This window comes from Acanthopagrus latus, chromosome 4 (assembly GCF_904848185.1).
Source record: "Acanthopagrus latus isolate v.2019 chromosome 4, fAcaLat1.1, whole genome shotgun sequence".
Lineage (NCBI taxonomy): Eukaryota > Metazoa > Chordata > Actinopteri > Spariformes > Sparidae > Acanthopagrus > Acanthopagrus latus.
The window spans coordinates 15,527,856-15,552,427 of record NC_051042.1 but is presented as its reverse complement, the minus strand read 5'-3'; the positions used below and the strand labels follow the sequence as shown (position 1 = coordinate 15,552,427).

The 24,572-nt window shown below is 43.9% G+C and overlaps 1 protein-coding gene across 4 annotated transcripts in view; it reads left to right on the top strand.

Annotated features, from left to right (window-relative positions):
* Positions 1–23,684, top strand: part of LOC119017906 (protein TANC1-like) — a 40,641-nt gene extending 16,957 nt beyond the window's left edge. For 2 of the 4 annotated variants that reach the window (XM_037095067.1, XM_037095066.1), the window contains exons 8-29: positions 1,172–1,288; positions 1,456–1,746; positions 2,614–2,741; positions 5,938–6,169; positions 7,018–7,184; positions 10,056–10,364; positions 13,486–13,686; positions 13,861–13,964; positions 14,069–14,177; positions 14,590–14,712; positions 15,679–15,915; positions 16,171–16,380; positions 16,612–16,693; positions 17,961–18,094; positions 18,183–18,306; positions 18,397–18,572; positions 19,179–19,311; positions 19,725–19,754; positions 19,838–19,929; positions 20,023–20,169; positions 21,227–21,327; positions 21,480–23,684. In XM_037095067.1, the coding sequence (XP_036950962.1) occupies positions 1,172–1,288; positions 1,456–1,746; positions 2,614–2,741; positions 5,938–6,169; positions 7,018–7,184; positions 10,056–10,364; positions 13,486–13,686; positions 13,861–13,964; positions 14,069–14,177; positions 14,590–14,712; positions 15,679–15,915; positions 16,171–16,380; positions 16,612–16,693; positions 17,961–18,094; positions 18,183–18,306; positions 18,397–18,572; positions 19,179–19,311; positions 19,725–19,754; positions 19,838–19,929; positions 20,023–20,169; positions 21,227–21,327; positions 21,480–22,839 (4,607 nt within the window). In that variant the 3' untranslated portion in view covers positions 22,840–23,684. Of the gene's footprint in view, positions 1–1,171; positions 1,289–1,455; positions 1,747–2,613; positions 2,742–5,937; positions 6,170–7,017; positions 7,185–10,055; positions 10,365–13,485; positions 13,687–13,860; positions 13,965–14,068; positions 14,178–14,589; positions 14,713–15,678; positions 15,916–16,170; positions 16,381–16,611; positions 16,694–17,960; positions 18,095–18,182; positions 18,307–18,396; positions 18,573–19,178; positions 19,312–19,724; positions 19,755–19,837; positions 19,930–20,022; positions 20,170–20,369; positions 20,706–21,226; positions 21,328–21,479 lie in introns of those variants that run through there. The other 2 variants (XR_005074596.1, XM_037095068.1) reach the window with 2 other exon arrangements.
* Positions 23,685–24,572: the final 888 nt, after the last annotated feature.

The following is a 24,572-nucleotide window of genomic DNA, read 5'->3' as shown; positions in this document are numbered from 1 at the left end:
GAATTATATCCATCTTTGTTATGTCCCCCAGGTGAATCCTGGCAGAGATTAAATAAAGGCAAAACTGGCAAAACAACAACAACAACAACAAAAACTGAGGAAAGTGCAATGTAATCAAATAGCCCTGAAGCAAATTCAGCCTTATTTAAAATGCTCAGATCAGTTTTCAGACTGTCATGTTAAATGGACTGTTTTTAAACTATTACTTATACTGATATACTTTAGTACTTACCGCAATATATCAAACTATGTTCACAATGTTATCTGCAACATACATTGTCTAAAAGATATTGAAAAATATTTTGTCCACAAACATGATATACAAACTCTTCACAGCAGAGTGCAATCAAATACAACAGCCAGCAGAAACTACAGTCTCAAAAATGACGACGACAGTGTTGTTGTGAGTATATTTATTACAAGACTGTCGTTATGGATTGTATTTCATGGTGCAGCACTTTCCATGTCTTGCTGCATGATAGAATATTAATTGTTGCAGGGGATGCATTTAAGAACCGGTGGATTACATGAAGCCCTTTCCTTTCTTTTTCAAAACAGTCTGCAATAAAGACTCTAATAAATGTCTTGAAAACTGCAGAAAGTAAGCCAGGCTGACCTGTAATCTCTGTAGTCTGAGTGGGTGGATGGATAGGCGAATGTAGGAGTAAACAACTCTTTCTTTTTGTTTCTTTCCCTACTGTACGACACGTTCTTTTATTTTTACTTATCATGCTCGCATTTATTTGGCGTATTTAGTCATTTTCGAAGAATGTTTTCTAATCCTGGTATTGACAGTCGAGGCATTTTTAAAAAATTTTTTTTACATTACTGTTGGCGATGAGTTTTTGGTCATTATCACCGATTTGGTGCCCTGATGTGTGAGACGGTATGAAACATTTGGTCATTGCAGATCTCGAGTTAGTGTTAACTTGAGATTACACAACGCGAGAGGAGTTGTTTTCCTTTCTTCTTGCTCCCTCTTCTCTCCTCAAGGGCACTGAGCATTTATCATTGAGCGCAACAACTGTTTATGTCTCCCGTCGCCATGGCAACAATCATTTGACTCGAGCAATGAATTTGACACTTGTGTGGTATACATGTGTATCTTTGCACAATTCCTGCATCTCACTCACACCCTCACTCCATTCCCCACCCGCTCTGCTCTTTGCAGCAACCAGCTCTACTCGGCTTGAGGATTTGAATTATCTGGACAACCAAAGGGCTGCTGGACACAGGAGCTCCGTCCGTAAACACAACACAGCTGGACGCACAAATGATGACTCCAAAGGTATTTTGTGGCTTAATCCTCGGGGTTGAAATGTAGTGTGTAAATACAGCTTGGCACAGCTGCAGGCCTGTGTGGGCCATGTATGCACTTCCCCAAAGTCACAGCTTAAATTACATGAAGTCAGCCATTCCCATACAGGTTTAACTCTGTCCTCTCACTTCATCCAGGGAGACTGGTGCCATTCAAACAAGCCGACATCATGCTAAAACCGCTGCTGTTCGAGGTCCCCGGCATCACCGCGGACACGCCTTTCGTCGGCCGGGATTGGCTCTTCACTCGCCTGGACGAGGTCCTGAGAAGAACGAGCAGCTGTGACGGACGCGGCGCCGTCATAGTGGGGAACGCAGGCTCGGGCAAGACTGCCATCATCTGGCGGCTGGTGACGCTCAGCTGTCACGGCATGCGCACGGCACAGGGAGGTCCCAGCATCCCTCACAGCCCCAGCTCCTCCCCCAAATGTAAGACTCCTCTCTTTACTCACAGCGGTGTAATTCGCTCTGGCGTGCATCTCAGAGCGTTAAAGAAGAATGCTCGAAGTCGAATTTATACGTGCGCTCCAGTGAAGCACTCGCAGAGTCTCGCAAGCTACTGGATGAAATATCACTTTATTTTTTTGGGAAGCAGTTGGTAACTGGGTCACGCACTTTCCTTTCAAGTTCTCCCCTGAGGTTTCGCTGCTGATTGCAGTTGTGTAAGGGGACTGAAATTGTTGTTTTTTTTTCCCATCATGAGTGGCACTGGTATGCTACTTTTTGTCTGGGGAAAAAAAAAAGAAAACAACTCTCACTCAACCAGATTCCGCTCATTGCGTTGTAAATGCATGCTCTGATGCGCTGGTGATTTTCGTTTTCTGAATAAATTGTGATGCACCTGGAGTCATAAAAAAAGGAGAACTGCGACAAATAAAGATTTTCGCCGTCTTTCAGCCTATCCCTGGTGTGTGCAAATGAGTATTGTTAAGATTACAGGATGAGGGAAAGCAGTATAGAATAAGCGAAACATAGATAGTGTTCAAAAGGAATACCGTGCTATCCATTTTTCAGCATCATTGCATTATTCATTGATATCTGCACTGTATCTTGTCATTTTGATTTAAGTTTAACAGAGGGTGTAGCATGAGGTGTGCAGACACGTCGACCAGCGCTCCCTCGCCGCCACCTAATGTGGTTTTGCGCAGTCTTGCTTACAGATGCACTAATTAATCGCGGCATTTTAATTGTGTTTCTTCATAGACTTCGCTCCTGACACTCACGCCAGAGACTTCATCTGACGAGTGTAAATGGCAGCTTTGCGTTTGTTTGTGGTTGCTTTGTTGCTCTGTTCAGGTGCTGATTGGCAGGGAAAAGCCAGCTCCAAACAGCCAGCTGATTCCCAGCCCAACCAGAGTGCTGCCGCAGGAACAGGCGATAGTGCTGCACAGAGGAAGGAGGCAGTCAGGTGCCTTGCTGCCAAGGTACCTCAAAACACACATGCACACACATTTTGTTATCTCTATACTCCTCAGCTGAAAAAAAAAAATCCCATTCCAGCCCCCCTACCTTGAAGCAATAGTTCGACATTTTGGCAGTTAAATTAGAAGATGAATGCCACTCTCATGTTTGGATGCAAGCAAGCAGCAAGCAAGGAGACAGTTAGCTTAGCTTAGCATAAAGACTGCAATTGTGTTCACACCCGGTAGCTCAATTGGTAGAGCCTGCAGAGGCTTTATCCCAGGTTTGATTCCAGCCTGTGGCCCTTTGCTGCATGTTGCCTAGAAACCCTCCAAAAAAAATAGCAACAATAATCACTTAAGAAAAGCTCAAATCTTAAGCTTCAGTCGTGCCTTCCATGTGAGTGGTGGCGAGGACATGAACAGAGTTGAGGAAAGGAGACTTTTGGACTTTTATACACTATGTGCGGGTTTCTATCTTGACGAGAAGCAGCTCCTCGAGGTTCTTCATTTTCTCCGCCCATCCACATGCACGTCGTTGGGCGCGCAACACACAGACAAAAACCCGCCGCGTGGTGTCTGATCGCACAACGTCACTTTGGCCCTGAAGACACTCGCAAACCCTCAGTGATGAATGTAGCTTAGGTCAAGCTTCACTGAGCTATTTTTCAGCTTGAGAGGACAGCGCCAGGCTAGCTGTTCCCACCTGTTTTGTTTTTAGTCTTTATGCTATGCTAAGGTAGCAGCTAGCTAGTATTTTTTATATTTAAAGCTGCTGTAAGTGACTTTTTAAAATAAGTGTTAATTAGCCCTATTTTCCAGCAGTAAACACTGTTATAGAGTGTTTGCTCAGTAACCCATGTCTCTCGTCCCCATGCTCATGCAGTAAAAGAAAAAAGACATTTTCTGGTATCCCCGCCCACTTTATCCAATCAGGACAGAGAACTGCATAAAAAGCAGGATCCTCCTGTTTGCTGCTATGTCTGACACTTACCACCACAACACAGACATGGAGTTAGCTAGAACAACAGAACACTTACAGCAGCTTAAACTAAGTGCAAATACCAAAAATGTCAAACTATACCTAACTAATACAAAATAATATACTAGCTAACTGTCAGAACAACATGCCCCTATTCCCACCAAACAGCACTTTAAAGAAGCAAATACCGCTGTCCCAAATGTTTACTGTAAAGGACTTAAATAAGAAAATAAACTTCTAACTTGGTTTGGTCCTCACATAGATACAATACACACATAACCGCACTATTCCCTTCTGTATAAAGGTCCTTGCTATTTATCCTGTGGCTGAGCAGCCTGCCGACTCACCTGCAGTCAAAACAGACAAAAAAAAAGATATTATGTTTACATTAAAGAAATGCTCTTGGGTTTGGCTTTCTCATTATGGCTCTTTTGATTGCCCTGGATTTTTTTATTCCCACACTTCTCTCACCAGACTTGGGGGTAGGGTAATAAAGCACAGCATGATAAACAGTACTGAAGGGAGCTATGACTTTTAAGAGCCTTCACCAAAGACTGAAGAGGGATCAGTTCAAAGCGATAAACACACATCAGCGGGAGTGCCGTTTTTCAAAGAGCTGGGGGCCTGCACATTTGTGACATGAGATTTTAATGTCAGAGTGTTCCTCTCTCTCTTTTTTTTGTGGGCACATGTAGAACATGCTGCTGATTGCATCACATAGATGACATGGAAGCTTCTAAATTTACTAACTTGGCCTCAATAAGAGTTTCCATGGGAACTAGTCAGACCACTTATGATGGTGAGGATGTTCGCTCAAAAGTACAATCATTCATAATGTTACATACGATTTACAATACACATGCGATACATTTCTCAGACTCTTGTTTATTATTCAGCCCGCTGCCTGAATAAACCACCATGTCGATTTGCTGGATGTGTTTTGTAGAAACTCTGCAGTAATATGTTGAATTAAGCTCTTGTTGTTGAGTTTCAAGGGCGGAAACTAAGTTATGACTCAGCTACCTCAATGATTTCTGCAAATATCTGTGTTTACATCCTGGTGTTAGTCTGTTGTGACTGTTGTTTTTATAGTGAGTGTAATTAGTCTCAGATCTTTTTTTTTTTTTTGTCTTTTTATGTCTTTCTCATAAGGATATGAACAGATGCACTCTCTGCACTCGGAACAGATGCTGTACAAACAACATCTGAACATGTGCAGGGGTATTTGTCCCCCTCTCCTCCTCTCGCCCTACTGACAGGTCACTCAGTTGATACCATTTATCAAGTAGCACAGCACCTCGTGTTACACATATAACCAGTAGTGGGAAAAGTTTTCAGATCCTTTACTTAGGTAAAAATGCTAATATAATTCTGTAATACTGTAAAAGTATTAGCAGGAAAAATTAAATTATGAGGCCCCTGTGATTATGATATTTCTATCATTAGATTATTGTTGATAGTGCATTAATAGAAAAGCTTAGATTGTGCTGTTGTGGTCGGTTGAGGTGGAGCTCATCTTTGATTTATTCTGTATTAGACTGCAGTTAATCTGCTGATCATTTTCTCGTCAAAGCAGCTTGACTAGTATTACCGTATTCTGAATACACTGAGGCAGAGCTACATTAATTCATTTTTTCAGAATAAGAAAATAATACTGTTATGTTCATGTTACTTGAATTTTCTGATTGGTTTGCTCCTCTATGACAGTACACTTATTAAACGAGGCATTTAAGGACGTCATACTGGGCTTTGAGAAACACTGGTGAACATTTATCTCCTTTTCCTGACATTTCATAGACCACGCAACCGTTCAATTGACTAATCAACCATGAAAATAATAATTAATTGCGGCCCTCTGTAGAGGTGTAAATAGTTTCAAGTTGAATACTCAGACATTATGCGATGTTTAATCTTTTTTCCAGATACTGAAGCCAGCATTAACTTCACAGTAGACGATAACCTATATGTGCTTTTAAGTCTGCAGTCAAAATAAGCGAGACAGCTTTTCAGGTTGTTCTGAATAGCTTTCTCGCCTTTTCATGGTCATTTCGGACAAGCTTAACATTCACATGGGGTTCCTTTCATTTCAGCACCTCCACCTCCATCTCTGTTCTGTTTCCCCTTTCATTTCCATCCAGACCACTAACAGTTACACAGCTTTTATTTTTATTTACAGAGCAGAATACAGATAATTCTGTGAGTGTTCATTTCATTTCACCTGCTTTTTTCTCCTCTCAGGTGGTAGCCTACCATTTCTGTCAGGCTGACAACACTTACACCTGCCTGGTGCCGGAGTTTGTGCACAGCGTTGCCGCCCTGTTGGCCAGAGCACCGCAGCTTGCTCCATACAGGGAGCTGCTGGTGCAAGAGCCGCACCTACAAAACACACTGAGCCTGCGATCCTGCGTTCAAGACCCCATCGCTGCCTTCCGTAAGGGTATCCTCGAACCCATGGCTGGCCTGCGCAAGGGTAATGAAGCCTACACGCACACGCGCGCACACACACACACACACACACACACACACACACACACACACACACACGCTTTAAGAAAAATGTGATATTCAACTTTAAAGACCCTTTTAAATTTTAAAAGGGGATCAGTTTTAAGGTGGAAAACTGTCTGCTTCCTTCACCACGCAATTAGGGAGCCGACTGCCATCTCCTGTGTGAAATAGCCCATTAATGACTCTGTGATGGGCCCATAGATTATTTTCCCTAGTTAAGGTCAATGATTGGAAACACGGCAGAGTGTGAAGCAGATGTTCGGTCATTTACACAGGGCAATGATGAGTGTTATTTTTGCCCCGGTGAATCATCAGCATCCCACAGGATATCAAGGTCACAAAATACTCCAGAGGGGGCGTGAATGTTACGGACACATTAGCCAGCTCAGTTTCTCATGATACAGTCAGTCAGCTAGATTGATGTGTTATTATGGCCAGGTCCTCCACAGTCTGGGCAGAGGAGTGTTTTGTCTACTCCATCACTATTAAGCAGGTTAGGAAGAGCCCTTGTGCTTGAGTGTGTGAGTCCTCACGGGCTTGCAGGGATGCATTGACAGCTTAGATAATGTGAAACATGATGGATATGTCCTGTTTCCAGCTAATAAACAACAATGGCCTGTGGCCCCTTTCAGCAGGATATAATCAATATCAACAGTGGGTACTTTTCTCAGAGAATCCTATGCTGGAAAACACAGATGCACCTATCAGAGGCTCTGTTATCATACCATCTTCTCTCTGGCTAATGTAATATGTCTGGTCTTTTAACATGCCTGGACCTCTTTTTCTCTGATTTTTGCTTTGTGTCCGCAGAGCGCAGGCTACCTGAAGAAGACTACATCATATTGGTTGACAGTCTTAATGAGGCAGAGTTCCATAAACCAGACTATGGGGACACCATTGCCACTTTCATCACCAAAATAATCTCCAAATTTCCACTCTGGCTCAAGCTGGTAGTCACAGTGAGGACCGGGCTAGTGGTAAGTGAGATCATTTTGAATTTTTAGCATTACCACAACCGCAGCACACCTGTTTAAAAGGGTTGGTTCACCCAAATCACAGTTAACATTTCTCACTTATCACTAGTTGTATCCAGCCACACTGCTAGCTTCAACCCTTATACAATGGATGTTACTGGGATTTTTATGTGTTTGTCCCCGAGAGTATGACAGCAGCCTGATACTGGAATTAAAGATCGCCCTGCATATGTGCATGAATGATCCCCTTCCTGTCCCTGCCAACTCAGTCCTGTCAGCCAATTGATTTCAGGTTGGGACGATGTCACACACATATGTTTTACCTCTGCCCAAGGATCCTAAAAGAGAATAAAGATCATTGCATCACCAAATATTGCTTTGGGTCCGACACCAAAGCAAAATTTGGTGATGTTATGATCTTTATTCTCTTTGGTGACAGTTGTATTGAAGTCAATATGAGATGCATAGAGGAACACAATATAACCCAACCTATCTACATTGTATGACTTTTGATGAAAACAAGCATTCAGAAAATGAAAGAACACACTTCAGAGAGAAGGTTAACAGCAGATTTTTTTCTCCAGATGATTCAGGAAAGGCTCCTGTTCAGGATGCTGTTCGCTATGAGACTTCGGTCTTGTCAGCAGAAATCAGTTGGACCCGCCACATTTGATCACAATATTATTAATAGCCTTGTCAATCATTGGTGCTTGGCATTACTTCATCACAAGTCTCACTGAGATATGTTGGGTTTTTAGTGTTTTTCTCCAAGCATCTCCCGTTGACTTCCTCCAACACAGAAGTTATGTTCCCGGCCATGCCCAGTGTGCACATGGGGCCATTCTGGATGCAAATGTTATACCTTTGTGGTTTCAATTTTTATAATGAGGTGACCTGTCAAAAATTATAAGGATGGTTCTTCATAGAGTAAAATATTGAGGCCCAGAGGATTTTATTTTTTTTTTTTGCAGTACCACAGTTGGCCAATGGCGTAAATATGCAGTAACTCTGCAGGTAGCAGTCTTTTATGGACATCGACCTCATCTCAGTGTTTGCTGTGATATGTTCCAGCTCCTGCAGTCCTTTAAAGATTAAGAAAGTTGGATGTGTGTTTCCCAAAGGCTGTATAAAACATGGACGTAATCTCCTGTGACGTCACCCATTGGTTTTTCTGGAGAGCCGTTGTGAAGCCCAAGCTGGCAAGCCATCTTGGCATTGCCTGATTCCGCTTAACATAATGAAGTCTGGATGCTGACATCTAGCAAGAGAGCGAGTGGCTAGCTGTCTTGCTAGATGTATGTCATAGAATCTAAACCAAGTGAGTTACATAAAATTTCAACCCACAGAAAGTTGTCATGATATAGGAAAATAGCTTCAGGGTCTATTGGGATTGACTTGTCTTTGGAGCATGACTCAAGTGACCATTTAAGACACCACATGTTTTTCTGCCTTGGCTTCATTTTTTAGCCCTGATTGTCGCTTGGTAGCTCCAGACATAAAGTCTCTGGATAGTTCACAGATCTCATTGTGAACAATGTTCAGTGAAACTTGTTTTTACCAAAATATGTCTGGTCTCTGATAGCTTTTGAGAGTGAGGTCTGTGGATTATGAAAGGAATCAAGGACACTCTGATTTCTAAATATTACAAATTATATTCTGTTCATCTCTGACGTATCGGGATGTCGACTGCTTACTGCCCTTAGAGACTTTATGCAGGTGAGCACTGAGCACTTGTTTGGATGTAGGTAGACATCTTAAACTGGGCAAATAATAGATCTATCTAGATGACTGTATACCACTAGAGGGATTTGAAATAAGAAGTTTTATTTTGTCCTGTGTATTTGGGTGAACTATTTAACTAATTAAATTGAATTTCACTGTCTTACCTTAAACAAATTATAAAGGTATTCCCACCAGCTGTGTCTTTTGGTCTCAGTTCCCTGCATAGCCGCTGTAGTTCACTGTTGTGCTTTTACTGCCATGGTATAGACAGCGTGTTTGTTTTTGTTTTTTTGGCGGCACTACTCTCTCTAGTCTGATGTATTTTTCTCAATCCGGTTGGTAATCCCACCAAACAGCAGACGCATCTGTCCAGTGCCAAAGCCAAGCCTCCAAATGCTGCAAGGATTATGCCTTGAATAGATGGTAATACTACTGGGAGTCTGCTGGGAGTCTGGAGCTTGACAGCCAGCCAACCGGTTACATAATTTGATTAGTGTTTGGGAATACACAAAACACATTTCACGTCATTTTTTTCGTGACACGTTGAAGTCAGCGAGCATTAAACACCAAAATTTGAAATGACGTATACAGCTATTATACCACCCTCCCAGTAACCCCACTTCCCGATTGGATCGTCAGTCAACCTTCCCCTTTTCAACAGCCGTTTCAGGGAGAGTGTTTTATAAGAGCCTGAGTATTTCACAAACCATTGCGAAAGGGTTAAGTGGAGCACAGTCCACGACCACGAGTCAATTACTTGTCGTTGCACTAAAATGTCAGTCGTTAATGAGGAACTGAGCCGCAATAACATGGATTTTTATTTATCTCATGGCTGGTTTTGGCCGGTGTTGAGCAGTTGAGGATGGCAAGAGGGGAGATGAAATGTGACTCTGAGAGATGCCTGTGAGCAATGTTGGAGCTTGAGTCATTGTCACACTATTTACTGTACTGTATCCCATGGCTCTGCGTGAGTCAGAGGCAACAGCATCCGAGGAATGGGTCTTGTTTTTTTTGTGCTTTTAATTTGTCCTTAGCTAATACACCACAGACGTGCTGCCCACTGTTCTTTTAATATTGAGGTGTCTGTGCTTGTGTGTCGTTTCTGTTTTTACCAACAAGCACGCGTGGTTTACCTGCGTTCTTCTCCTGCAGGAAATCACTACCCTCCTTCCATTCTCTGGCATCTCTCTGGACATCCTGCCAGACAGCAGTGATCTGGGAGCTGACCTGAGCGACTACATCCATCACCGGGTCAACAGCAGCACTCAGGTCGCCGCCAACGTCACCACCCCAACGGGCACAGCCCCCGATCAGCTGCTCCTCAGCAAGTTCAGCAGCCACCTGTCAACACGGAGCCACGGCTCTATCCTCTACCTTCAGCTGACCCTGGATCTGTTCCACAAGGGCCACCTGACTCTTAAAGGAGGAAACTACCTGGTGGTGCCTGTATCGCTGTCAGAGGTCAGACACTGAGAGAATTGATCCACAACAAGCGAGGGCCATATGTACCCCAGGGGCGTACTTGTATTTTAATTTAACAGGGTTATGTGGAAAGATCCTCAGCTTATTTGAAAAGATTGAAAAATATATATAAAAACACATCTTGTGACCGTGAGTGCAGGAAAACTAGGAAGCAAACAGTTAAGTAATGGATAAATGGTTGAAATGCACTGCAAAAACATGACAAAACTGTCAAATAGTTAAAAATAATGGATAAATGTAAGGAATTGTTAGCTTTAATAAGTAACCTAATTAAACGACAGTTGAAACAGTTGGCAAAAAAAAACCAGAAACAGTCAAAATAGTTAGCTAGATTGCTGTATATGTGGTTAGTTAGCTAAAAAAGCCCAAGATGGATAAAAAGTTGAAACAGTTGACTAAAGTGATCACTAAATGGTTGAAATAGCTGAAAAACTGAAATAATTAACATTAGCTAACGAATTATACGTATAGAAATGTTCTTGACTTTGTTTATTGTACATTTTAAAAGAGAGTCTATGTAACCATCAATATCTGTCACTACACACCAGATCCATGCTACAGAGCTAACAGGTAACTGTTACCGCAGCTTTTTCTTCTTCTTCCGCTGTATGGTGGTTGTTCCGCTGTATGGTGGTTGGTAATCATTGTACGTGTTAAGACGTATTACCACCACCCACTATAACAAAGCAAGAACAGAAAGAAACAGTAAAGATTTGAGAGGCGCTGGATTATTTACATGATATTATCACATGTCTATTAGGAACACAATATCAGTGTCTATTTTTTTGAATGTCACAGTCATTTTCAAATCCGGTTATCGGCAACACACCTAACTGAAAGTGATGTTGTAGCAGATAAAGGTAATAGTTGCCAGATTTGTTTGACGTCTTCCAGCAAAATAAATGCTGAATTCATGACAGATAGCAACAGCATTGTGGTTCATCACAATTTTACAACATGGCATAACAATAAAACGCGATAAGTGTCTACAAGTGCACTCCAACGCAGTCAGGAGGCTCCATCGTACAATTAAATCATGATTATTTAGTTTTTTCCATTTCTGCTCTCTGCCTTAAAGATTAAGAAATGAAAAAGGACAGCTCGAATTGCAAAAATGATCAGTTTCATCTGACTTAATAAACTGCAACAAATTTACATTATGTCACACACACACAAAGGGAAGGGAGATAAATAAGGAGAGAAAAGGATGGACACAATCCCGTGCTATCAAAAAGCCAAGCAAATAATGCTGTAATGTTGGAAGCATAGAAGGTTCTGTTGAAAAGAAAATACAGATTTGCAAATACACTGCAGCTCATGTGTGTGTGTGTACAGGGTGAGCCACAGGTGGGCTGTGCTGAGGGACTGGATGTGTTAGCTTAACGAGCCTAATGAATACTTAATATACCGCAATGTAACTTACTTTAAAACCTGACACAGTCACGGTAAACCAGCTCAAATCTGGCCCACCTGCCCACTGAACCCTACAAGATGTGACCAAAAACTGCCAAGCAACACTGGTATTATATAAATGTTTGCAACGTCCAACGAATCGCCTCCCCAAGCCCCAAAAAAACGTTAGCAATGCGTGTTTCATTAAGTAACCAGTTCATCCGCTATGTAAACCGGAGCGGTTAATCCTCTTGAGCTAAAGGGACATGTTTAACCTTGAAATGTACATAAAATCCCTGCACAAGGTACACAAGCGACAACCACTGTTCAGGCATGTTTTTCACCAAAAAAGAGGCGAGCGTGTACTCGCATGCTGTTCAGATCCACAAAAGACAAAAATGACAGGATCAAAGACTTTTAAACAAAGTGCCAAAAATACTCTACAGTGACTAAGTAAATGACAGACGCATTTTAATGTTACATAATCATCAGTGTAAAATGGGACAACAGATGAGCAAGTGTTATTACACACACACAAAGGCCTGGAAATGGGATGATTCAATTACTGGATAATGGATGTGGAGAAAGGTGTGCTTAAGATGGGAGTGAACAGAAACTGTGTATTAGTGCGACATGAAAAACAGAGCAAATTTAACAATTTATATAAATGAATGAACTCCAAGTGATCCCCATTTACCAGACAAACTATTATTGTTATTGATTTAATAAATCGTTACCTTCAGGATTTTTCACCTAATCCAAGGTCACATAATTGGTATTTTTCCACTGGCACTTTTGGCCGCGCCTAGTCAAACCGGGCCGCACTGATTTGCATTTCCATTACCAGCTTTACTTCGCCGCCTCGGACTGAGTCATGCCCGTGAAGGACCTTCTCCGGAGAAGGGTCAAAGTGCGCTCGTCCTGTCTCCAAGCAGGCTGCAGTGACGTCAACACAGGCGCGTGCTGCGAGACTCAACACAAGTCTGTGCAGGAAACATGAGAGAGAGAAAGTGTCTGTGTACAGCTCTCAGACATTTTGCAGCTTCTGACTGAATCCCTGTGGTTTGAAGTTTAGTTTCTCTCCAGTGCCGCCGTTGGTGCTTTCAGATACCTGCTGTTAATTTCTGTTTCATCCCATTTGCTTTTGGCTATTTCAGAAGTCAGAAGTGTAAAAAAAATTCAAACTTGAGATTTCCTGAATTTTCTGCTTCATAATATAAGATAAGCGTAAGCAGCTTTCCTTCGATGGTGCTGCGGGGAGGTCGAGGATGTTCAGCCGCTTGTTTTGACCGCTGCTGAAGACAGGCAAGGCATCAGTTAAAGTTGTTGTAATGGCAATGCAGATCCCTGCCGCGCAGGGCTGAATCAAATCTAGTCATGCCAGGCCAACACAGATGCGCAGAAATGTCTTTAAGATATCAACTACTGATGTTACAACTTAATATGTGACAACATAATAAAGCACTCAACTGTCACGCAGAAATATTGTACAACCTAAAAAAGCACTGAATATACTGATATGTTCATTTTTTTACGCAATCGTAACTGGACTGACTAATTACATCAGGGGGGTTTTTCGTTTTGTCACTATAATGCTGCACATTTTCTTAACTTTCTAACGTGTCACTGGTTAAGGAACAATGGAAATCCCTGACAGTCTGACAACAACATCATTAATGACTCGCGCTGACTCCTGAATCTCTGTTAGGTGTACCTGCTGATGTGTCGTGTGAGCTTTCCGGATAAAGAGCTCTTTGAACGGATACTTCCGGTGCTAAATGTGGCGCTGGCTTCTCTGCACCCGCTGACTGATGAACAAATGTTCAGGGCACTGAATGCAGGCAGTGTGAGGGGGGAGCTGGAATGGAAGGACTTCCAGCAGAGATTAGACAGCCTGACTGGATTCATGGTAAGACTCTTGATATGACTACATGGACGGGATCATAATGTTTTAATGCATTTGTTTCAGAGGTTTGACTGTCGTGTTTGTTTTTGCGATGAAGGATGTCAGTTTCACTTTAAATCTATCTCGGGAGGCCGATCATTTCCATTTAATAAACTTCTGTACCATTTGTGTTTGCAGGTGAGACGCAGGGATGGCACACGGATGCTGTGTCATCCCTCCTTCAGGGAGTGGCTGGTTTGGAGAGCAGATGGAGAGAGCTCAGACTTCCTCTGTGACCCTAGGTGAGTCTAATATGTGAACGTACCAAGAAAAACGTGTGTAACAAGACGTCTTCATTGGCAAAGAGGCCGTTTCTGATTAATAAGCCTTGTGCGCGCGTTCACAGAAGCGGCCATGCTCTCCTGGCCTTCATGTTCTCCAGACAGGAGGGCAAGCTGAACCGGCAGCAGACAATGGAACTGGGACACCACATTCTCAAGGCTCACATATTCAAGGTAACAGGAACTGGGATTCTCTGCATGCAACTTGCTATGTAGGTTTGCTACTGGAACAGATTGTTCCTACAGTAAACCCCTCTGGAGCCCCTGGATTCCCGAAGGCTTCACGCAAACAAGGTCCTGCACTTCACTGTATATCACTACAGCATAGAAACACACATACATGCGTGAACCCGTGTCCCTCCTGTCACCCACACACATTAGCACTACTCGTATAGACAAACACAAATATTGTTCCGTTTGCATGCATGGCTTGCACTCTGTACGTACCGCTGTGCTCCTGGGATACAATTTCAATTCTGCACCAGTGGTCTCATCTGAGCGGGTGTAATCCCCCCCGCTCTCTCTCTCTCTCTCTCCCTCTCTCTCTCTCTCTCCGTCTCTCTGTTTCTCTCTCACACATTCACAGGGTCTGAGTAAAAAGACAGGCGTGTCCTCCAGCGTTCTTCAGGCCATGTGGGTGAACTGCAGCACAGACAGTCTGTCCGCTGCGCTGGCCTCCCTGAGGAACCTCTATACACCCAACATCAAGGTGACATTTATGTGCTCTACATTAAAGGTGCAGTGTGCGAGATATGGCCAGACTTTTGGTTTAAAGCATTTAAAAAAAAAAAAAAAAAATCATCATTATTATCAACCTCATCAAATGAATATAAAGAAACAACAGTGTTGATATCACAGATTGACAGTGTCACAGATTGTCTACTGTTAACGCGCTAACCAGCTCGCCCCTGCTTGTCCTGTCTGGTAATACCATTTTTACCTCAGGAGGCGACAGTCCTGCAGTTACAGCTGGAGTATGCAAGCAGCAAGTTCACTATGTTTTCACAAGCTCTCCGATTTTGGTGTAAAAGACGACTCCCCTCATGATCTCGAGGTCACAGTCCAGGCAGGCTAGAGTTAGCAAATAGAGCTGCACGGCTAACTGAGCTAACGAGATAATGGTAGCTGGTGGATATCAAGCCCCAAGAATGAGAAAAGATTTCGGCATCACAAGCCCCACAAAATTATGAATTTCTCTAGCATAATTTGAGCCATTCAGTCCAATGAATTTGGGAAAACCTAAAAAAAAGCAGCAAAACTAAATGATTGTATCTCTATTTAATAAGCGGGGCACTAAACTTGAACTTGAACCGCTAGCTCACTTGGCGGAGGCCTCCAGTGCGCACGCTCAGGATCAGGAATTTGTATACCTTGCAAGTCGAGCTTTCTTGGCTTCATGCGCCACTGAGCAGCTTTTTATAGGAATGAATGTGGCACCACCTCCAATGCTGTATCCAAATATTAATTTGTTATATCGATGGTGGCTACAGCCATGGCAAAGAGTATAGCGAGCAGCAGTTATCAGTTTCTCTGGTAATATGCTGTCCCCTATATTTTTGGAGCTAACTTCAACAGGTGGCTGTATCCTACCACGTTACATCTTTAAAAAAAAACAAACAAACAAACACCCAAATATATACTCGGAAACATTTTGTTCATCTTTTCCATTCTGCAGGTGAGTCGACTGCTGATGCTAGGTGGCGCTAGTGTGACCTGGTGTACGGAGGTGGTGGGACGCGGCCCCATTCTGGCCGTCCACGCCCACCTGGGGCATGTGGAGATGGTAGCCCTGCTGCTTGAAATGGGCGCTCCTATAGAGGGGATGACTGACAGTGGCATGACACCCCTCTGTCTGGCGGCTGCTGCAGGACACGCCGACATTGTCACCCTGCTCTGCAAGAAAGGGGCCAAGGTCAGTGTCACAGACGGTGTGGATCTGGTGGGCGTGACCAGCATAATTACCACAGATTCATCTGTGACAGAACCCTCTGTGCCTCAGTATCTTTACAGCAGTGATCCTGAACAGCCCCGGTTTCACATTCACACCAGTTTTGGGTTCTATTCTGGGAGACAGATGACATAAACAGGCCTAATCTAGGCCAGCGCATTACAAGCACCAGCTAGGACCAGCGTTAGTAAGTCCTTCTGTGTCCCCCCTCTGTGCCAGGTGGGACATGCTGATAAGAATGGCCAGTGTGCGCTGGTCCATGCCGGACTGAAGGGCCATGCTGAAATCATCAACATCTTGCTGGGCCAGGATTGGGGAGCTGAGATCCCCACCGACCCACAGCCGCATCACGGCAACGAGCCTGTGACTGGGAAGAAACAGGCGGCACAGCAGGCGGTTACAGCTGCAGCTAGCGTTGGACACACACAGGTACGAATCATCTCAAGGTCCTAATGACAGAAACACCTTTAAGTCTTGGCTGAAATAGATTTTTTTTTTTTTTTTTTTTATGTAGAGAACAGTGCCTGCTCTCGCTTGATTCAGAGGATTTATTAGATGCAATGTGCTGTTCGCTCCGGTCGAGGGTCTTCGGGTTCTTTTGTTTTCTTTGTGCACAGCAGGCCAACAATACAGAGGGCTGTAAATTGTGTTTTCCTGCAGGTGGTGAAGAGCTTGCTGGACTTGAAAGATGAACAGCTGGCAGTGCAGATGGACGCTCACGACTCTCTCTGGGGAGAAACGGGTACATTTCTCCTATCAGTCGGATAAATTTAGCTTTCTCACCTCTTTCTGTCCATCAGTGTGGGTCTAGAGTCAGACTCAGAGGCTTGAGGGTTGCATGGGCACATCTTAGCTCTGTGCAATGGAGAAATATTAAACAGCTAACTCACCTTTGAACGGAGCTGGAGGAGCCCAGAATATTACCCACTCACTGGTTTCCTTATTATGATTTCTGGATGCTGTGTTTGATATGAAACAGTTGATTCGATTGTAAATAGTTTTTAATGGTTGGCAAAAATGAAGCATCACATTTATCACACAGGACATCTTGTCCTGCCACATTTGTAGCATCTAAAAAGCAGCTGTTATTCAATTGTAATACTTTTACCTCTATCGCGGATGCGATAGCGCAGCGTGCAGAATTCTGTTAGGTCCATTTCCTGAGAGCATGTCGGATGAAGCCTGTATCTCTGCCTGCAGCACCATTAGAGTATAATTCTATTACACAGTCCCCTCCAGTGCCGAGATAGAAACAGTGAGAGCATGAAATACCCTCTGAAATGTTCACCTTCACATGTACACCACAAGGGCTTTGTGTCATGTTTATGTTTAGTGTTAGTGTGATTTGATCACAGTCCATTTGCACAGATAAAATGATCAGTAAAGGAAGCATGTTACTCAGCCAGGGACAGTGCTTACAGCTTCATACCACAGCTTTTGAACATACTCCCTTGTAACGATAATAACCTTACTGACTCAGTTCGTGTATTTTAAGCAGGAGCTTCACTGCAAAAAGTCACCTCAAACTAAACCTACGTTTGTTTCACATATGACGCTAACTTCTCTTTAAAGGCAATATTATACATATTGATTTGTTCGCTGAAGCATGTGGCCACATGAGACATGATGACATTAATCACAAGAACTAAGACAAGGTTGGAAAATGACATCAATACCTCGCCCCAGCTGCTCAATTAGCTTAGGACTCGGACCAGTGCCGTTTGTCATAGTTACACTGTGCTGCTTAGGGTACAATTTATCCAGTGTGTGGAGCTAGGACTGGAAATGACTGTATTTTCTTTGCTCTTGTTGTGGACTAGAAAGTGCAAGTGTCCTTCATCAATTTCAGATATCTAGATTTATAAAATAATTCAAGAATCATAAAGGTTATAGGAATACCCAGCCTCGTTTTTCTCTCCGTTTCTCACTTGTGCTTCTTCCATCCCAAATGCGTCAATTACATTTTCCTCTCCACCTCACCGTCTCTCTCTGTGCCGACCCTCTGTCAGTGCTGAGCGCAGCCTCGGGGAGAGGGAGGATGGAGGTGTGTGCGTTCCTCCTGGAGCGAGAGCCAGACTTGGAGATACCCAACCGCCGGGGGATGGTCCCGCTGCTTAGCGCCGCCAAACATGGACACACGCAGGTGAGGAGTCTGCTGACTGGAATGGGATATTATTTTTTATTTTTTTTATTAATACAGTTTTTTGGATTAATCTCTCTCTCTTTTCCAGATTGTGGAGCTGCTGCTAAAACAAGGTGCGGATATCAATGTCACAGACAAGCTGGGTCGCACCGCACTGATGCTGGCTGCCTGTGAGGGCCATATGAGCACTGCAGAACTCCTGCTGTCAAAGGGTCAGAGTCCCCCGACTTGCCTACTAATAACTTAACATGTTTACTGAATGTATTTGAATTAGGCAATATTTGTATCTGTTGTGGTTGCAGGTGCCTCTCTGTCCACTGCTGATCAGGAGGGGCTGACTGCGCTCAGCTGGGCCTGTATGAAGGGACCGAAGGGTGCCGTGCAGCTTCTGGTGGAGGCAGGCGCAGACCTGAACCAACCGGACAGGCAGGGACGGACTCCTCTCGACCTCGCTGCCCTGAACGGGGACGCAGATACAGTGGGTTTCATGCTGTTGTTTGGATGGAATCTTGTTGATAGAGGAAAAGAAAAATGGGGTCTTTATTTAAAAATTTTTACCCGTAAATGTTCCTCAACAAAAATGTTAATTTTCCTTTCCCTGCGTGGTTTGGATGCAGTTTGAAGACCTTGGCATAGAAGTGTACACTTGGCAACAGGCTGCTTAATATTGTAATCAATAAAAGATGATTAGCAAAGTACAATATATAATTATCTCTCACGCACAGCGACACAATTTTAGCTATTTTTGACAAACGGAATAAATCATAATAATCATAATTACTAAAATAATTATAATTATCATCTGTACCTGCAACACAGGACATCAATTTGCAATCAGAGTTCATGTGGAGTGGAAAACTTGCGACTCATGTAATCTAATTATCAGCGGGACAGTAATCAAAAATATCTAATGATTAAAAACTTCAGTCATCAGGGAACGGAGGAGCAGACAGCTGTGTTGGTGATGTAGCGAAGCGTAGTGTGTCATCAGCTTAATGATTAAAATATCAAACAACTTTTGTAATTGCTCGAATCTTAAATTTAAATCTAAAATGTATGTTGTTGTTATTCTCTGCACGACCAGGTTCATTGCCTGGTGGAACACGGAGCGGTGCTGGAGAGAGCCGACAACAACGGAACCAGAGGCTCGGAACGGGCGCCTGGCTGCCAGAACCCGGCCCTGGTGGCCTCGCTGCTTAAGAAAGGATCCAAGACGGGTATAGTCACCATGCCTACCATAACAGCCCTGCAGTAAACCCCACCTTTAGGAATTTGGTATTCAAACAAGATGGTCCACGAGCCATTTAACATTATACGACACAGTTAAGTGGCTCCACAAAGTGCAGTGTGGACAGTAAAATGAGCATGAAGTTAAATCAGCACCTCTTTGGCTAAAGCCCCTTTTCCCAGAGTGGATTCATATTTCTATCTGACTTTGACCAATCAATGAAGTCTCGGCTCACTTGGGTAGATTGGTGTTATTTGCTATACTAGCAAATTTATTTGTATTTTACTCTCACACAGTGTACGGTTACTCAGTATTCTGCAGCACCTGCAGGTTTACATCCACTCCTCTAACTCCCTCTTCTCCACTCCCTCTCTCTTTCTCTGTCTCTCCATCAACCGAAAGGCTATAGAACGGCTCCACACGATCGATCAGGTACATGATTTATGTAAGACACAAAGTAAAAGAGACGAGCGAGACAGATGACAGAAAGATAAATATTTGTACCCCTCCATCAGGTCACGCTACGTGGGCTATGGCTTCCTCCAAACCAGATATTCTCCTCATCCTGCTGCAGAAGCTGATGGAGGAAGGAAACATGCTTTACAAGGTGTGTTATGATGAATGTTAAAGAGTGGGTTGTGAGAGTGTGGAAAACATCACAGGTTGTCAATTTACACCCCCCCCCCCGTGTGTTTCTCAGAAGGGACGTATGAAGGAGGCAGGCCAGCGTTATCAGTACGCCTTGAGGAAGCTACCTCGCGAGGGGCAAGGGGAGGAGCTGAAAGGGCTCAAAGACCTGCGGGTCTCCCTCTATCTGAACCTCTCCCGCTGCCGCAGGAAAACCAATGTAAGGCCCCACAGCTCTATCAAACTGCTCATGCACTATTTAGCACCGGTAGGTTCATTAGGCGCTGAGGGGATGGCAGGAGAGCTGGCAAGGCAAGGCGAGGCAGGTGCCTCCTTAAGATATATAATTTATCGGTATCGGCATGAAAAGATAATGTCAGCAGTGGTATAGCTCACTGTAAAAATATCTCTGCTTTTCAGATCTAATTTCACATCTCCCTGGTAAACAGAATGTACGTGCAAGACCTGGAAGCAGGTGGTGACATGGTGAATAACGGTGCGCCGTTAGTGTGGAGATAGATGTGTGTGGCCTGCAGCCAGTTTGGAACCCGCCCTGGTGATGACAGACGTCCTAACAGACTGTGTAAAAATGCCATCCTTGGGGTCACTGTGGCCGATGAATAATGGAGCAGATAATGTGATGTGATAAGGTCACTCTCTCTGGCAGACCAAGCACACTCTCCTTCTCTGTCTCCACAGGGGGTTATTTACAGTGGACGAGCGAGTGGGCCGGCTAAATCCACATATTATATCAGAATGCAGGCAGTAAGGGCCAGCAGAGAGTCTACACGATACCATCATTAAACATTCAGCAGCAACGCTCACAATCTCACATTCAAGGCTGCCATTTTGACCTTCCTCTCAAGGACAGAATCACAATGTGTTGGTGTCATTAAATATTCACCTGAGTGTGATGATGAGAGCAGAAACAAAAAAAAAAAAAAGACGACAGAAAAACAAGCTGCTCTCTGTCTGTTTCTCCCCCTCTCCTTCTCTCTTTCCGGTCAATAAAAATGATTGCAGTGCGAGCTCTGTCTCATTAAACAGGCTTCGATTCTCTGATCCGTGTATGAAGATGCGAACACAAACACTATTTTTATTGAAATTGGCTCAGACTATTTCTGCAAAACAAACACTTTCCAGTCTGGTCCCTTAAACTCACAGCTGATCATACAGTGGCTTTGTTTTTTTTTTGTTTTTTTCTTATTGTGCTGAGTGTAATATTTAAATTTATGAAATTCAAACTCTAAATGCGCTTTTCTGATCTGAAAACACAGGATTTTGGCATAGCTGAGGAGTTTGCAACCAAAGCCCTGGAACTCAAACCCAGGTCTTACGAGGCGTATTACGCCAGAGCACGAGCCAAGAGGAGTAGCAGGTACAACCATATTAAATGAAGCATATTAATTCAGAGCACAGTCGTTTTGCTCCATCGAAAGTTATTTTTTTTGCGAGAATCAGCATCTCTGCGTATCTCTGTAAATTAAGTATTTTCAAAGTTTCTTTGTTCATTTTCTCCATACTCCCCAGGCAGTTTACTGCAGCGCTGGCAGACCTCCACGAAGCAGCACGACTCTCCCCGTCCAACCGAGAGATCCGCCGCCTGCTGGTACGGGTAGAGGAGGAATGCAAGCATCATCTGAAGGCATCCAGCAACAACATGACACAAGGTTACAACAGGGACTCTCACACCCACCACCATCAAGCCACAGAGGAGGAGGCAGACGTCTATTCACAGGGAAGTCTGGAGAGGCAAGTCCCTGCAGAGCAGACCGATGCAGAGAAGGAGGAGGAGAAGGAGGAGGGTGAGGAGGTGAGCCTGCAGTGTGGGAAAAGTCCAGAGTTTTGGCCTCTGAATCCGTACGCTCCGAACAGGACTCTCCCTGGAGGTGTGGCCTTTGGCGATCAGTCGCCGTGTTTCCCTCAAGAGGAGTATGTGCGGGAACAACTGTTTGTGGACCTGCCCGAGCCTGTTCCTGCCATCAACAGGCAGAGCCAGAGCAGCAGGACTCATCACCACTGCCACTCCCTCCAGTCAGGGGGCAGAGTTGGAGGCAGGCCTCTGTCTCTGTGTGGCCCATCCAGCCCTCTGCCAGGCAGACACATGTCCACCTCCCTGAGGCCTGCGCCGGTGATGGGTATTGACATCGGCCCCGGATCAGCCAGTGAACACTCTGGACACAGTCCCACCGAGCACTACCATCCCATGTCCCCCAACAGCTCCTCCCCACCTGGGCACCTCCAGATGTACCAGCCCCGCTCCTCCAGCTTCTCCAGGGGCTCTGACAGACTCTCCACCCACTCTGTGGCTCTCGATGGCCTGGCCCTCGCTCTGGGGTCTAGTATGGAGGTTAGGAGGGAGGGTGGTGGTGGTGGAGGAACAGCAGGCTCGAGGGGCTCCAGCTCCAGTCAGGCCTCCAGTGGGAACCTTTCAGACGGCGGCAGGCAGCAGGTGCCGGACGCCCCATGCCCCATCAAGAGCAGCGGTAGCTTCAAGACGAAACCAGAGCTAAAGCCCCGGCCCTTCATGGGAGTAATGGACAAATCAGTGCGAGTCCAGGGCCAGCAGACCTCTGGCATGAACCGGCAGGGAGGAGGGGGAGGAGGAGGAGTGGAGAGTTTCAGCATGTCAGTGATGGAGTTTCAAGGATTCAACAACGAGTACAAGCGCGCTTCTTTCCAGGAGCAGCTCCCCGGAAGTCAGGCCAACAGCCAGCCAGGCCGGGACTTTGGAGAGCGGCTCCACCAGAGAGAGGCCAGAGGCACCTCGTCCTCCCAGCTACGCTTCCCCGATGGGAGGCACAGACAGGCGAGCTTGACAAGAGACAACCCGGCCCTGCATATGGCTCCCATCAAACCCAAACGCTCATTTATAGAGTCCAACGTCTGAGTGTATTTTATCAAAGCACAGATACAGGCTGTTTTCAACAAACTGTGCCACATAAGGTAGCAAGGGAGGCTGGTTTGAGAACAGCTCCCTTCCCTGAGCCTGTTTTGTAGAGTTATGCTGCTGCACTGCACTTACAATCTAGAACCAGTGTTCAACTCAGGCTACTATGCTTTTGCTTACATGTCTACAGCTAGTGTATTGAAGAAAACCAGACATACCTTAAGTAGGGATTTAAAAAAAAATAAGTATTATATTGTCTAAACATTTAATTTATTATATCAAATATAGAAGTCAGAGAAAGCTTTGTGCACGAATATGAAAAAAAACCTCATGCTATTTAGTTGCAGAATATGACCATTTCTATTGTCAAGTGTCTTTTAAAAAACATTTATATTTGTACGGTGTACACTATATTTGCAGATTATATATTTCCCTGTAAGTGGTTATCTGTCGGCATTACAGGCTTCAAAAGAAATTACTTTGTGTACTCGAGATCCTTTTTCTTGGTACATTTGATAGAAAAAAAACAAGAAAAAAAAACGCACTGTACATGACATTGTTGGAAACTTCTTGTCATAATCTAATATTGAGTTGACTGCTTCAATATTCACAGTATATGTTATTTATTTTTGCATAGCAGAAAACATATTCATATGGAGTGTGTATTGGTTTATTTGGACACGGAGCAGTTACAAGAGCAACAGTCGAGGATAACAAATCTTAAGAGACTTCTCACATCGCTGTTTGTCCATAGTTGTTATATTCCCTTTTCAGACTCATACTATGGATTACAGATTGTTACCACATTATCATTGTGGTATAATAAAAATATTAATGGAGGACTACATCGCAACATCTACTTCTTTCTCAGTATAATCCATAAAATGTTTGCTAAGGTTCAGAATGTGTATGGATGGATGGATAAATGATCTTGTCCTTTAGAAACGTATCTAAACTGACATTTAACCAAGCCATCAAAATAAACCGAATTGTATAAAAATGTCGACAGTGCACTTTCTAAATATTTTACAAATATGTCTTTTAAAGATGGGTGTTAGCTTGTGCAGGGAGGTTAACCCTAAACTACTCGCCGAGTATGACTCCCACAGGGTTTGTAATAAGAAATGTTAAGACAATCTGAAAAACGCGTAGATGAATGTATGATATGTAATGCTTACCAGCAAATAGTGCAAATAGTGTTTACAGTAAAATGACTAATATTACTCATTTTCATTGCAAGCTCCATTGAGCTATATTTCTAGGGGTTGATAGTATTACTGATCCCACTGCTAATCAGCACCCCTGTCAGTAGCTCTGTGTAGCTTTCAGACCCTTACAGCTCCAATTCAAAAGAAGGAAACTTGGTGAGTGTTAGCCAAAAGAAAACACTTGTGCACAATGATCTGCGAGTTTAGCAAGGCAAAGAGACCAAGTTGCGTTTGTGAGGAGTTGGCAGACCAAGCCTTAGATCTAAGTCAAGTTATGATTAAACTGGCGATTTCTTTGCCACTTGGGGCCAGCAGAAACAAGCTGCGAGCACAACAATGACGTATCAGCACATCTAAAATTGATAAGGCTAACTTGTTAGCAAGCAGTAACTAACTTACACATATAGCAGTTTCAGAATCAGGTTTGTGGAAACCTGGTAAATGTAAGTCCAATATTTGCGGTCTTTTAGCTCCATTTTTGGTCTCCAACATCTCCTGTGTGAAATATCTGGCTCTTCAGCTGCT